The following is a 15,834-nucleotide window of genomic DNA, read 5'->3' as shown; positions in this document are numbered from 1 at the left end:
AATTGACACAGAGTAGCCTAAAATCTCAATTCTTTTTTTAAAATTTTTCATACTAATATGAGAACAAGAGAAGGAGAGAGCCAGAGCATCACTCTAGTACAAACCATATCAGGTGGGACCTTATGACCCTGATTCCAGCACTCTAGCCACTGAGCCACTTCCCGGGGTACTCAATTTCAATTTCAGTGACCTCTAACGTGGTCACTCTCTATGCTGTTTTGTTACCTGCACACATAAACTATAAACTGTCTATTCTGTCATACTTAAAAAGCTATGAAATCTAGCAGACTTGTCTCCCAGATCTCAAGTATAATCATCAGCAGGAAAGAAAAAAAAAAATGAGTGCCACTAGTGTCATCCATTCCTCTGAGAAAGTAAGGGAGCACTCACCATGTGAATCCAGAGTGTTTCGGACAATGCCCCACGAATCCAAAGACTTTGCTGTGTACAACATCATCAATATGGGATGACGGCCCTGAGAAAAAATGCATGACCACTTGAGTCATGTTTGGTGTGATTCAGAAGCCCTGACTGCCATAGGAGGAAGTTGTGAGGTTCAGTCCTCACAGAATCCATTTATGTATCAAAGCACCTTTCACTCCTCTCAGTCACCATTCTCACATCACTTTTATGCTCTCCCACTTTCTCTTATGTGCCGGGCTAGCTTCGTGGGTGGGAGAGAGATGACCAGGAATTCATGGCTGAGTGGGAACGCAATTCAATGTTTATTGATCAGAGAAAAATGCCTTTTATATCTTCCGAAGGGGAAGTGGCAAGTGGTAAAAGGAAATGACTTGGAAAGGGGGTGGAGCAAAAAAGAGCGCAAAGGTAACAAGCTTCGATAGCAGCTGTTGTTAAGGTTCTAACCAGTGGGGATTAAACCAATGCATCAAGTAATGCAAGGGAACCTGGCGTGATAGAAACAGAAGCAGAATTAACCAAAGAAGAAATGACGACCAACACTTATGTTTTCACTGTATTGGTAAAATCAACAATTTTTTTTAATGATGCTCACCTACAAGGAATACTAAAAGGGTATATATGTGTTTGCTTGTTTGTTTATTTTGCCAGAGCACTGCTCAGATCTGGCTTACGGTGATGCTTAAGACTGAACCTGAGACCTCTGAGACCTCTAGGACCTCAGGCTGTTAGATTACTGATGGTGATATCTCCCCTGCCCCTAAAGAAATTCATATAAAAGAAAAATATTCAATGTTCTGTCTCTTTCACACAGAGCATATAAACAAAGCAAAGGGCCAAACAAAAGTCTCTGATGTCAAACTGCAGAACTGAAGTTATTGAGGGTGACTAGGGGAGGAGAGTGGGCTGCAAGGTGAAGAGTATTCAGTGGGCTTTGCTGGAGAAACAGGGGTGCTTTGAGGGTCAATGAGGTATTGTGACACATATTGAAAAGTTAGAGAATTGTACTTCTAAAGCAGGTTGTAGTCTTGTAAACCAAAACTTGAAAAAACAAAACTATTATTAAGAAAAAGAAAAGTGGGCTGTTCAAGAGAAGTTCATCTGAGAGCACACAAGGAAGGCCCAGGTTTGAGCCCTGGCTACCTGAGGGTGGGTGGGAGGGGTAATAGGGGGAGCTTCCAACATACTTTCTAAAGACTAGTTTCTGGTGAATGTTCGGCTGCAGCCTTGCTATCAAAAAATAACATCTTGTTTAGAGTATGGGTTCTTATTTACACAATTAGAAATAAGGCATGTTCTGGGTGGAATGGCCATTGACCTCATTTGCACAATTTGATTATTATGATAGCTCATATAATAACCATAACAAATCCTATTCCCATCATAAGTGTATGTTCATATATGTAATGTAAGTACATATAATTTAATTTTGTCTCAAGGTTTTTCAGAAATATAGGAATAAATTTATAGTTTATTATCAATACATGGCAATTTAAGAAATGAACATGAGAAAATAGGAAGATTAAGTGAACTAAGAGCTGTATGTAGAAATAGTGTCATAGCTTTTCTGTTTTTTGCTATTATCTCATAATCTATATTTGCTTTATTTGTGGCCTATTTCTACTACTAAAATAAAGCTCCAAAAGTGATGTTCTGTAAGTTTCATTCACTGTTTTATCCACTATGTCTTCAGTAGTGCCTAGCTAGCACAGAATAAGTACTATTAACAGTTATTGGCTGTTAGAATGTGCAAATAAACTCATTTCAGGATTTTACTAATTACAGACAGATTCTCACTTTTAACTCTTGATTCCACTGTCTCCATTTTTTATGTTATTTTATTTATTTATTTTATTTCTTTATTGGGGGATTAATGTTTTACAGTAGCTAAATACAATAGTTTGTATATGCATAACATTTCCCAGTTTTCCACATAACAATACAACTCCCACTAGGTCCTCTGCCATCATGTTCCAGGACATGAACCCTCCCCCCCACCCCCCCACCACCCCAGAGTCTTTTACTTTGGTGCAATACACTAACTGCAGTCCAAGTTCTGCTGTTTCAATTGTTTAGTTTTTTAATTTATTTATTGGGTATTAATGTTCTACATTTGACAGTAAATACAGTAGTTTGTACATAACATTTATCAGTTTTCCACATAACAATACAACCCCCACTAGTTCCTCTGTCATCCTTTTTGGACCTATACTCTCCCCCCACCCAACCCAGAGTCTTTTACTTTGGTGCAATACTCCAATCCAAGTTCTGCTGTTTCCATTGTTTTTATTTTTCCCCACCCCATTCTTACTCTATCATCATGATGTTATTGTTAACTTGATATTTAGGAGATTTGGACTAGGAGAAAAGGATTAAGAGGAACCTTCTGTGGGTCAGGAAGATAGCATAGTAGTTATGTAAAAGACTTTCACGCCTGAGGCTCCAAGGTCCCAAATTCAATCCCCAGCACCACCATATGCCAGACCTAATAGTGCTCTGTTTTTTCTCTTTCTCTGTGTATCTTTGTCTCACATTAAAATGAGATTTTTATTTAAAAATTAATATATATAATAAAAGCATTCTTTGTCCATGCAAATGGATTGGAGGATCAACTGGGAATCTGATAAAGGTAAAATGCCTAAGGTATCATGCAGATAGGTAGGGTAAAAATGGTCATGACTAGTCAGCAATTTGTTCTGCTTTATATCTTAACTCTTTTCAGCCACCAGGTTCCAGATGATACCATGATGCCAACCTGACTTCCCTGGGCAGATGACCCCACCATGTGTCCTGGAGCCTCACCTCCCCAGATCCCTGCCCCACTAGGGAAAGAAAGAGATAGGCTGGGGGTATCTATCAACCTGTCAATGCCCATGTTCAGAAGGGAAGCAATTACAGAAGCCAGACCTTCCACCTTCTGCACCCCACAATGATCCTGGGTCCATACTCCCAGAGAGATAAAGAGTAGGGAAGCTATCAAGGGAGGGGATTGGATATGGAGCTCTGGGGGTGGGCATTGTGTGGAAATATACCCCTGTAATCCTATAGCCTTATCAATCATTCCATTTTATAAATATAAATTAAAAAACAAAATAAAATGGCTAGTGAACTGCCAACTCATTTGGAGGACTGTGAGTGATGAATAAATTCTTAAAGGAGCCATAACTCACTGAGTGCAGTGTAACTTGAAGCCAAGATTTTCCCTTATGCAGAAGTTGTGCCCATGGAGCTGGCCCCTGCACTGCCAAGATTGCGCCCATTCATGCACATGTTCCCCTCTCCTGAAATCTGAGGCAGGGCCTCTGGACTGCTGTTAGGATTCCTATCAGTGCTGCCCAGGAGAACAATGTGTTTCACATTTGCATTCTTCTAGGGGATTATGAGCCATTTTTTGTGGGCATAGGCATTTGACTTAGTTGGGTCTAGAACCACCTACGGAAGACACTTCAATGGCAAAATAGGTCCAAGCTGTAAACTAATCACCACTGAGAATTTCAACAAATGAGCAGAGAGCAAGAATCAAAGCAGATCCCCTGTCTAAAATGCCCTTACCTGAATTGAAGAGAGGGTCTCATATGTGTTTTTTTTAATATTCTTCATGTGAAGAGTGGCGAGTACTATGGAGAAAAAAGAGGAACTCTGTGTGAAGTACCCCACAAGAATGATAAGACAGGGCCAGGTCGTGGCGCACATTGTTAAGCACACATTACAGTGCACAAGGACACAAGTTCAAGCCCCAGGTCCCCACTTTCAGGGGGAGAGTTTTGTCAGTGGTGAAGCAGTGTTGCAGGTGTCTCTTTGTTTCTCTCCCTATCTCCCCCTTCCCTTTCCATTTATGGCTATCTCTACCCTATAAATAAATAAAGATAATTTTTTAAAAATTTAAAGAATAGTAAGACAAAGGAAAAGCTTGCTTCTGGACCCAGCTGGGGCTCAATCCTCCCACACTTCCAATTCACACGTCCTCCCAGCCAGTTCATAGCCACGGCGTGGAGAGTTCTCATTAAAGCTGTGGGGTATACAGTTAAGAACAAAGATGCATCTTATATTCCTGTCCACATGTGTACTCTACAAAAATGCTTTCAGAGACATCTACTTGCTTAGCATTTGCAATGATGGATCCAGAGAATAAGAAGAGCAGTGAAAATGAGTCATATTATACTGAGGAAGAAAGGAAAGCCAGATGAGGAAAGTAAACCCAGAAAGGTGAATAATCTAAGATCTAATTTAAGATCTCAGAATTGACTGTTGAACACTTGACTTCAAATTCCAAGCCCTATTATGGCACATCCCCTTCAAAATGAAGGGTCCCCACAACACCTGGGAGAGAGACCAGCAGAAGAGACAATGCCTGACACCATTGTTAGGGTTAAAGAATTTTTAAAAACCTTGTTCTCTGGCTCTATTTGTCTATACACTGCCTTATACATTTCCCTGTGCACCAACCCATATCCTCTTGATAGTTCATGTCTATCATTGTTATTTTAGGTCTTTTTTTTTCCTTTTTATTTGCCTCCAGGGTTATCACTGGGGCTTGGTACAGGCACTACAAATCCATTGCTTCTGGTGGCCATTTTTTTCCATTGGATAAGACAGACAGAAATTGAGAGAAAAGAGGAAGACAGAGAGGGGTAGAAAGATAGACACCTGCAGACCAGCTTTACCACTTGTGAAGCAAACCCTATGCAGATGGGAAGCCAGGGCTCGAACCAGGATCCTTACACCTCATACTATGTATGTTTAACCTGGTGCACCACCACCCGGCCCTCTATTTAGATTTTTTTTTATTAGCACCTACATGACTCCACTGATTCCAGGGACTATTTTTCCCCTTTCTTTTATTTGATAGGACAGAGAAAAACTGAGAAAAGAAAGGGAGATAGAAAGAAAAAGAGAACTGCTTCACTACTTGTGAACTGTCCCCCCACAGGTAGAGAAAGGAGCTTGAACCCAGACCCTTTTACATGGTAACGTGAGCTCAATCATTGCCTGGCCCCCTATTTGCTGTTTTTATTCCCTAGACCGATTTACTCTCTGAGCCCCTGGGACAGGGTCCATTCCTGTACTTTCTGACACCACATCTACTTCCTATCACTCTGTGAAGAAGACTGGCAATGACAGACCACTTACTCTGGTCCCTGCCAAGCCCCACCCTTTTGTGGTCACAAAAGATAGATTAGGATGGTGCTCTGGCAGTAAAGAATAGGAGTGTGAAAGAGAGGAGGAAACTGGCTCCTTCACTTAACTCCCACCACTTTACCCAAAAACTAAGGGTCCTCATCAAGGGAATGGGAAAGAGAAGACAACAGACTACTGTTGAAGCAAAGACTGTTCTGTCTTTAGTAGAGGAAACAGGAGAAAACCAAAACTGCACCGTTTTTTAGATGGCCGTTTCTCAGATCTTGCCCAGCATCAGCAGTCATGAGAAGCTCCTTGATCCCTCTTATCTGCAGGGCCTGTGAAGAAATCAGCAGGTAAGCAAATTCTCCCTAGTGCCAAGGAATTGTGTCTCTCTGAGAAAAAAAAAAAAATGAAGGCAAAAAAATACTGGAATGAAGCTGAGGACATGGAATGAGAAGTCTAGTTTTTCCCATCTAACTACTCAAAAGTGAATAAATTGGAGAGAATACATCAACTCTTATCTCAGTCACACTCAACAAGGTCAAAGTGCCAATTAAAATATCCAGTCTAGGGGCGTGAGTGGTGACACACCCACTAGAGGGCATATATTACCATGTACAAGGACCAAGGTTCAAACCCCCAGTCCTCAAATGCAGGGAGTAAGCTTCACAAGCCTTGAAGCAGTACTACAGATAAAAGGAGAAAAGAAAACAACTTTATGGTTATTTCTCTTGGATTCCTAATTCATGAGGAGGGGAGGGAAGAACTTATTTTAAAATTAATTTACACCCCATCCAAAAATGGGGAGAGGACACGGACAGAATATTCACTACAGAAGAGATCCAAAAGGCCGAGAAACACATGAAATATATACCTGAAAGCAGAAGTACACAAAAGCCTACAGGGACTACCCCCAAAACTTCATCTGCACTATTCCAGTCTTTAGGTCCATGATTGTTCAACAATTTGTTTGGCTCTGTATGTTAACTCTCTTTTCAGCCACCAGGTTCCGGATGCCAGCATGATGCTGACCAGACTTCCCTGGAGAGACGACCCCACCAATGTGTACGGGAACTCCACTCCCCCAGAGACCCACCCTACTAGGGAAAGAGAGAGGCAGACTGGGAGTATGGATCGACCAGTCAATGCCCATATTCAGTGGGGAAGCAATTACAGAAGCCTTCTACCTTCTGCAACCCACAACGACCCTGGGTCCATATTCCCAGAGGGATAGAGAATGGGAAAGCTATCAGGGGAGGGGATGGGATATGGAGATCTGGTGGTGGGAATTGTGTGGAACTGTACCCCTCTTATCCTATGATTTTGTTAATGTCTCCTTTCTTAAATAAAAAAAAAAAATACTCCAAGTCTTTGATTGTCAGAGAAATGCAAATAAAAACAACAATGAGATACCACTTCACTCCTGTGAGAATGTCATACATCAGAAAAGGTAACAGCAGCAAATGCTGGAGAGGTTGTGGGGTCAAAGGAACCCTCCTGCACTGCTATTGAGAATGTTAATTGGTCCAGCCTCTGTGGAGAACAGTCTGGAGAACTCTCAGAAGGCTAGAAATGGACCTACCCTATGATCCTGCAATTCCTCTCCTGGGGATAGATCCTAAGGAACCCAATACACCCATCCAAAAAGATCTGTGTACACATATGTTCTTGGCAGCACAATTTGTAATAGACAAAACCTGGAAGCAACTCAAGTGTCAAACAACAGATAAGTGGCTGAGCAAGTTGTGGTATATATACACAATGGAATACTACTCAGATATTAAAAATGGTGACTTCAAGGTTTTCAGCTAATCTTGGATGGAGCTTGAAAAATTCATGTTAAGTGAAATAAGTCAGAAACAGAAGGATGAATATGGGATGATCTCACTCTCAGGCAGAAGTTTAAAAACAAGATCAGAAGAGAAAACACAAGTAGAACCTGAATTGGAATTGGCATGTTGCAACAAAGTAAAAGACTCTGGGGTGGGTTGGGGGGGAGAATGCAGGTCCAAAAAGGATGACAGAGGACCTAGTGTGGATTGTATTGTTATATGGAAAACTGGGAAATGTTATGCATGTACAAACTATTGTATTTGCTGTTGAATATAAAACATTAATTCCCCAGTAAATAAATTTTTAAAAATTCATTTATTAGTTGTGTGTAGGGGGATTTAGAGTTACTTATTATTTATTTATTTATTATTTGATAGAGACAGATATTAAGGGCAGAAGGAGAGATAGAGAGAGAAAGAGACAGAAAGACACCTGCAGCCTTACTTCACCATTCATGAAGCACTCCCCCTACAGGTGGGGACCTGGTACACTGTAATATGTGCACTTAAGCAGATGCACCACTGCCTAGCCCAAAAAAAGAACTTTTTTTTTTTTTTTTTTTTTTTACCAGAGCAGTGCTCAGATCTAGTTTATGGTGATACAGGGGGATTAAACCTGGGATTTTGGAGTCACAGACATTAGAGTCTCTTTGCATATCCAGTATGCTATCTACCCCTACACTTAGCTGTGTTTTTTAAGATAGTGTAACTTGTTTAAATTTCTTACATGGTATTAACAGATAAACAGCTATTTTAATATAAGAGAGAGAGAGAGAGAGAGAGAGAGAGAAAGAGGATGACAATGGAAGCACACTATCCAAAGCTGTTGGAAAACATTTATACAGGTAAACAGTATGTGATTTCTCAAGCAGTGACAAAATCAAGGGGCAACCAGCTCCAGAGCAAAAGCCTTGCTCAATCCATCACCTGTTAAGGTGGACATGTGTTACCAAACACAGCAGTCATAAATGTACTGAGATTAGATCTGGAATGTACAGGCACTGTACTTGGAACTACATGCTCTGCTTACTATTAGCTTAACCTATTTATTAGTCCTCTATTATTTATGTGTTACTTTCTGCTCGACTAAGCCCATTGGAATTTCTTTGTTGCTTTTTTAGACTTGTGACTAAAAGACCCAGGAGCTTAGACTTGGGGCTTCATTATTTGTACTCACTGCTTTTACCCTGAAAAAGTGAAAGGTCTTCATGCACCTCTCTTAGACATATGAGCCTGTGAGCAATAATTGTTCCTGCACCATGGTTACACTGAGAATCTCAACATAAATGAAGAAAAGAAATAGAAAAGAAGTGGGGCCAGCCAGTGGCACACCTGGTCGAGAACACACATTATCATACACATGGATACAGGTTCAAGCACCTTGTAGGTTCCACCTATGAATAGGAAGCTTCACAAGTGGTGAGACAGTGCTGCATGTATCTCTCTCTATTTGCCTCTCCCCTCTCAATTTCTCTCCTATAGCAAATAATAAATAAATGGCTATTGTGAATGATACTTTTATCATGCCCACACTGAGTTCCAGTGGTAATCCTGGCATCAAAAGAAAATAGTGGTCCAGGAAGTGGCGCAGTGGATAAAGCATCAGACTCTCAAGCATGAGGTCCTGAATTTAATCCCCAGCAGCACATGTAGTAGAGTAAGTCTGGATCTCTCTCTCCTACGTTTCTCGTTAATAAATAAATAAATAAAATATTTTTTTAAAAAAGAGAATATATAAAAATAAAATTTTAAAAAAGAAAAGGAAACACAGAGCAGGCAGAACAAATGCAAACTAATACGGCAGATGTATATGTTACTATGCACAATTATGTTGAAATAAATAAACTAAATTTCTTTATATATATATATATATATATTTACTTTTTTTCCCTTTTGTTGCCCTTGTTGTTTTTTATTGTTGTTGTAGTTATTATTGTTGTTATTGATGATGTTGTTGGATAGGACAGAGAGAAATGGAGAGTGGAGGGGAAGACAGAGAGGGGGAGAGAAAGATAGATACCTGCAGACCTGCTTCATCACCTGTGAAGCAACTCCCCTGTAAGTGGGGAGCTGGGAAGCTCGCACCAGGATCCTTAAGCCAGTCCTTGCGCTTTGTGCCACCTGTGCTTAACCCGCTGCGCTCCCACTCAACTTCCCTGAATTTTTTTTTTAATTGACACCTGGATTATCACTGGGGCTCAGTGCCTACACAATGTGTTCATGTTTCTACAAACAATATTTTCCCCTTTTGCTTTTTCCTTTATTTTATTTGATAGGACAGACAGAAATTGAGAGGGGAGGGAGAGGAAGAGAGAAAGAAAGAGACCTGCAATCATTTCACTACTTGTGAAGCTTCCTCCCTGCAGGTGGTGACCAAGGGATAGAACTAGAGTCCTTGCACATTATGATGTGTGCACTCAACCATGTGCACCATTGCCCAGCACCACTGCCCAGCCACATAAACTAAATTGCTTATTGAAAAGAGATAATTCAGGGGGGCCAGGTAGTGGTGCACCTGGTTAAGCACACAGAGTATGAAGTGCAAGGACCCATGCAAGGATCTGTGTTCAAGCCCCCACTCCCCAGCTGCAGGGAGGAAACTTCACAAGCAGTGAAGCAGGTCTGCAGGTGTCTCTCTGTCCTCCCTCTCTATCTCCCCTCCCCTCAATTTCTCTCTACCCTTTCTAATAAAGTGGGAAAAAATGGCCACAAGGAGCAGTGGATTCGTAGTATCAACACTGAGGCCCATTGGTAACCCTAAAGGCAGAAAGAGAGAGAGAGATCAGAAGTAGAGTACAGTACTTGCATGTGAGAAGCTTCTGGTTCAGTCCTTGGGACTGCATATGCCAGAGTAGTTCTCTGGTCTCTCCTTCTCATGAAATTAATTAACTAGCTCTGATTTACACTGCTTACACAGTGTACATCTTAAACTACTGAAATGAATGAATACTGAAATTTTGGAAGTAAAGAGACAGAGGAGTATATATTTAAAAAAGAGAAAGAAAGAAAGAAAGAAAGAAAGAAAGAAAGAAAGAAAGAGGAAGGAAGGAAAGAAAGAAGAGAGAGAGAGAAAGAAAGAAAGAAAGAAAGAAAGAAAGAGGAAGGAAGGAAAGAAAGAAGAGAGAGAGAGAAAGAAAGAAAAAAAGAAAGAAAGAAAGAAAGAAAGAAAGAAAGAAAGAAAGAAAAATAGAAAGAGGGGCCATCGGGAGTCTGGCAGTAGCGCAGCGGGTTAAGCGCACATGGCACAAAGCTCAAGGACCAGCGCAAGGATTCCGGTTTGAGTCCCCAGCTCCCCACCTACAGAGGAGTCACTTCACAGACGGTGAAGCAGCTCTGCAGGTGTCTGTCTTTCTCTCCACCTCTGTCTTCCCCTCCTCTCTCCATTTCTCTTTGTCCTATCCAACAACAATGACATCAATAATAACTACAACAATAAAAGAGGGGCAACAAAAGGGAATAAATAAATAAATATTTTTTTAAAAAATTAACAAAAAGAAAAGGGGGCCATCATGGTGGCTCACTGGTTAAGTGCACATATTACCATGTTCAAGCCCTGGCTCCCACCTCCAGAGGGGACACTTCACAAGTGCCAAAGCAGATCTGGAGGTGTCTTTCTCTCTTCATCTCTATCTCCCTGTCCTTTCTCTCAATTTCTTTGTCCTGTCTAGTAAAGCAGAAAGGAAAGAAGGAAGGAAGGAAGGAAGGAAGGAAGGAAGGAAGGAAGGAAGGAAGGAAGGGGAGAGAGAGGGAGTGAAAGAGATAAAGGCAAAAAAAAAATTGCCAGGAGCAGTGGATTCCTAGTACCAGCACCAAGCCCCAGCAATAAAAATGATAGCAAAAAAGGAGGAGGAGGAGGAGAAGAAGAAGGAGAAGGAGGAGAAGGGGAAGGGGAAGGGGAGTGGGAGAGGGAGGGGAAGGGGAAGAGGAAGAAGAAGAAGGAGGAGGAGGAGGAAGAGGAGGAAGAGGAGTAGGAGAAGAAAGAAAGAAAGAAAGAAAGATGTATATTACATAAGCACCAACCAACAGAGAGTTATGCTAACTATAAGAAGAAAAACAAGGGCAACAAAAGGGAAAATAAATAAATAAATAAATAAATAGGCTTAAAATAAGTTTAAAAAAAGAAGAAGAAAAAGCATTTGAACATCACCTTCAACCGTACATTAGTGTTGTATAGGGAGTTCTTAGTCCACTGTCTAGGGTGTAAATGGATGAGAAGATCAAATACTTTATGCATCTTCATACATCAACATATAACGCAATTGATAAGCTACCCAGGACATGGGAATTGTGTGGAGTTGTACCCCTTCTACCCTATGGTTTTGTTAATTTATCCTTCCTTAAATAAAAAATAAATTAAAAAAAAGAAGATGAAAAACAAGGGCAACAAAAGGGAAAATAAATAAATAAATAAATAGGTTTTAAATAAGTTTTAAAAAAAGAAGAAGAAAAAGCATTTGAACATCACTTTCAACCTTACATTGGTATTGTATAGGGAGTTCTTAGTCCACTGTCTAGAGTGTAAATGGATGAGAAGATCAAATACTTTATGCATCTTCATATATCAACATGTAACACAATCGATAAGCTACCCAGGACATGTCTGCTTCACAAACTAACAAAGTGGGAGAAGTACATTAACATGGAAGAAAAGTAAAGGAGTACTTACCTTTTTAAGATATGGCAGGTAGTGCTTATCCAGATGATAAGCACCATATTCATTCTCGACCTGCACAGCAATGATGGGGCCTCCCTCTTTGTACTAAGAACCAAAAAAATGAAAGTTTGAAAGTGACATTATGAGTGAGGAAAGGCTGAATGTGCTCAGTTGGCTGCTTGACACCCATTTGCAGTGCACCATAAAATAATGGTTTCCTTGGGGGTCGGGTGGTAGCGCATCGAGTTAAGCACAGGTGGCACAAAGCACAAGGACTGGCTTAAGGATTCCAGTTCAAGCCCTGGCTCCCCACCTGCAGGGGAATCGCTTAACAGAATGCTTAGAAACAACCAGATGGGGGGGGCGGACAGTAGCACAGTGAGTTAAGCACACTTGGTGGAAAGCACAAGGACCAGTATAAGGATCCCGATTTGAGCCCCCGGCTCCTCACATGCAGGGGGGGTCACTTCACAGGCGGTGAAGCAGGTCTGCAGGTGTCACTCTTTCTCTCCCCTTCTCTATCTTCCCCTCCTCTCTCCATTTCTCTCTGTCCTATCCAACAATGACATCAACAAGAATAACAATAAAACAGCAAGGGCAACAAAAAAGGGAAAATAAATAATAAAAAATAATTTAAAAATAAAAAAATAAGGGTTTCCTAAACTCAACCACAAACTTCACTCGAGGTCAGAAAACTTTCTCTCACTCCATAGTGAAAAATACCCAGGAGGTCAAATGCTCCTTAAAAGACTACTTTCCTAAAGCTCCTAAATTATTAACTCCTGTCATTTCCCACCTTCACTCAATGCATTCAGCATGAGGCTTCACACCTCCTCTTCTGACTGAGCTCCAGTTGACTGAGTAAAAAGTTTCACCCCCTCCTGGGTACTGGCTCTCATCTCCTTCCCCCATCTCAGGAACTTTGCTCAGTATATCCGTTTGTCTTCATCTCCTTCTCTAACCTTTTCCATCGTCACTTAAATGGACGCAAAGGTACATGTTTTTTGGTATGCTTCTAGTTCTGCTTCTGGGATCCCTTCTGTTACATTGCTTGACATTGTGGTCTATTTACATGGTCATTCTGTTACATTGGTTTGGTCTCACTCCCCCTGCCTCTGGGAGATTTTGGTTTACTCCTTGCCTTTTCGTGCTTCTTGCTTCTCCCCACCCCTGATCCTACGTACTTCCTTGGCTCCGGACTCTTCAGCCAGAGGAGAAAGAAGAGGACAGATTTGGGTTGTGATTAGTTAGATTAGTTTTTTGAACCGTTCGCTCATGAATAAAGAAATACTGCTTCTCCACTCAGCCATGTGTCCCTGGTCATCTGTCTCCCGCCGCAAAGCTAGCCTGGCATACTGGCATCCTGAACTTTGACTGACAAATGGCACCCAATGTGGGGCCTAACCTGCTCATCCCCCAGATAAGTGAAGACGTTTGGCTACCTATCCACTATGGGCTGCTTTTCTACTTATGAAGAGGTTTCCAAAGGCCTCTGCCCTTTCTTCATGAGACAGTTTCTCTGTCTCTGGAACATTTCACTCTGGGCCACACTTTGGTTTCCGCCTACCACCTGCCTGCCGGAGCCTGCTTGCCACCACAGGACGCGGGGCACTTTGGCCCACGCCTTCTGCATGGCCAGCCCACCCGCCCTCCTGCTATGAAGTCTGGGCAGATCCCGGACCACCCGGAGACTGCGGGCTCCCTACCGGGACTGGGCCCCCTGGCCGAGATCCCCAGGTCGGCTCTGAAGGCAGAAGAGCTATAATACACAGAGATCTGTGCAGTGATTGCAAACTGCAATTCCTGGAGCTGAAGTTGGGCAAGAAGCCACCGCCGGACAATGCACCCCCCCGAACAACTAAGACAGTACAGATCTAAATTCATGTTTAAAATGACATGTCTTCGTAACAAAAGTTTTTCTCCTTGTGTATTGAAGACCATGTTTATGTGTGTGTTTAAAGTTTGGTAAACATTAACTTTAAGGTTAGAAATGTAACTTTAAGGCTACATTCTTACCAGGAAAAATTAAATGAAAAAGGTTTTCAACATAATTCTCATAAAGGTAAAATTAACTTACATTTAAAGTTTGAGGTAAAAATTAGTTAAAAATTAATATATTTTGACTAACTTGGTCTATAAAACGTGCGCACCTAGGGTGTGTCTCCATCTTATATGGGTGTAACAAAAGGTTAAATAAGACGTTATTGATATGTAAAGCTCTCAAATACCTTCTCATTTAGAGGTAAAACTAGCCCAGGCGTAAGATAGATTGTGCAATGGTTATGCTAATGATTCTCATGCCTGAGGCTCTAACAATGATTCTTTGCCTTACCACATTTTATTGCACTTAAATTGGTTAAAGAGCCTTAAAATAAAATGAAAAAGACCTTCCAATTTTATAAAGATACTTAAACCAATTATAATCATCGAGTTATCAATTATAGTAAACTTCTAACTTGTTACAAGTTTTTTTTTTCACAAGTAAGTAAATTGCAGCTGTCAAGTTCTCTACAGAAAAGCAGAATTCCAGCGGCTGACCTTCCTCATGCAACATTCCACCCCCTGGCATTCTTCCGTGGACATCTGCTTTGGACTGGCACTTCTATCGGACTCACTGGTACACCTCTTGGACACTTTGCACAAAACTATAGCAGCTTCCCTTTATGCTGCTGGGTTTCTCAAAGACTGACTGCAGCCAGCTGCCTTGGGACTCTATAGGTGATACCTGAGAAGCCCACAGAGGCAAGAAATGTCCTTTAACTTGATAAGAGAAGCCCACAGAGGCAAGAAATACCCCCCTCAGGCCTTCCCTTGGCATCACACTGGTTCTTGTTGCTCACTTACTTGTTCCTCCATGTTTGTGCCAGTTTTTTTTTTTTTTTTTAATGCCTGTACGATATAGGTTTCTGTTCATCCCACACTCCTGATACTATGGTCAATCAGTTAAAAAGAAAAGGGGGAATTGTTGGTATGCTTCTAGTTCTGCTTCTGGGATCCCTTCTGTTACATTGCTTGATGTTGTGGTCTATTTACATGGTCATTCTGTTACATTGGTTTGGTCTCACTCCCCCTGCCTCCAGGAGATTTTGGTTTAGTCCTTGCCTTTTCGTGCTTCTTGCTTCTCCCCACCCCCGATCCTACGTACTTCCCTGGTTCCGGATCTTCAGCCGGAGGAGAGAGGACAGATTTGGGTTGTGATTAATTTTTTGAATCGTTCGCTCGTGAATAAAGAAATATTGCTTCTCCGCTCAGCCATGTGTCCCTGGTCATCTGTCTCCTGCCGTGAAGCTAGCCCAGCATACTATCGCCCTGAACTTTGACTGACACATGTTAAAAGTCATTTGCCTGGGGCCAGGTGGTAGCGCACCTGGGTGAGCAAACATTACAATGCACAAGGACCCACATTTGAGCTCAAGGTCCCCACTTGCAGGGGGAAAGCTTATCGGGTGGTGAAGCAGTGCTGCAGGTATCTCTGTCTCTCTTCCTCTCTGACACCCCCTTTCCTCTCTATTTATGGCTGTCTCTAGCTAATAAATAAAGATTTTAAAATTATTTTTTAAAATACTCATTTATTTGCCTGGACCACTTCCCCTCCAAGAACTGAAATCTTGTCCATTTCACCTTTTCATGCATTGTGGATTATATCTGTGCTCCCTCTTTACTTTTTATCTTCTTGTCTACCCCTTAACTCACTGTGGTCTCACTGTCTACTCCTTCCATTCCTCCTGAATTATTAACCTTGACCTCCTCTTTGATAAATTCAAACAATATATTTTAGTCCAATTTTCATTTCCATCTCAATAGTAC

General features: G+C 41.4%; 1 protein-coding gene across 1 annotated transcript in view; it reads right to left on the bottom strand.

The window, feature by feature from the left end:
* LOC103121229 (beta-galactosidase-1-like protein 2) overlaps nt 1–15,834 on the bottom strand; it is a 58,758-nt gene that overhangs the window by 24,895 nt on the left and 18,029 nt on the right. Inside the window, exons 7-10 of the mRNA XM_016191942.2 lie at nt 12,040–12,132; nt 5,795–5,876; nt 3,973–4,037; nt 391–475 (exon numbers count right to left, since the gene is read on the bottom strand). Of these exons, the coding sequence (XP_016047428.2) occupies nt 391–475; nt 3,973–4,037; nt 5,795–5,876; nt 12,040–12,132 (325 nt within the window). The remainder of the gene's footprint in view (nt 1–390; nt 476–3,972; nt 4,038–5,794; nt 5,877–12,039; nt 12,133–15,834) is intronic.

The sequence above is a fragment of the Erinaceus europaeus genome, chromosome 20, assembly GCF_950295315.1.
Source record: "Erinaceus europaeus chromosome 20, mEriEur2.1, whole genome shotgun sequence".
Lineage (NCBI taxonomy): Eukaryota > Metazoa > Chordata > Mammalia > Eulipotyphla > Erinaceidae > Erinaceus > Erinaceus europaeus.
The sequence above is the reverse complement of the archived record's forward strand: the minus strand, read 5'-3'. Positions and strand labels throughout refer to the sequence as shown.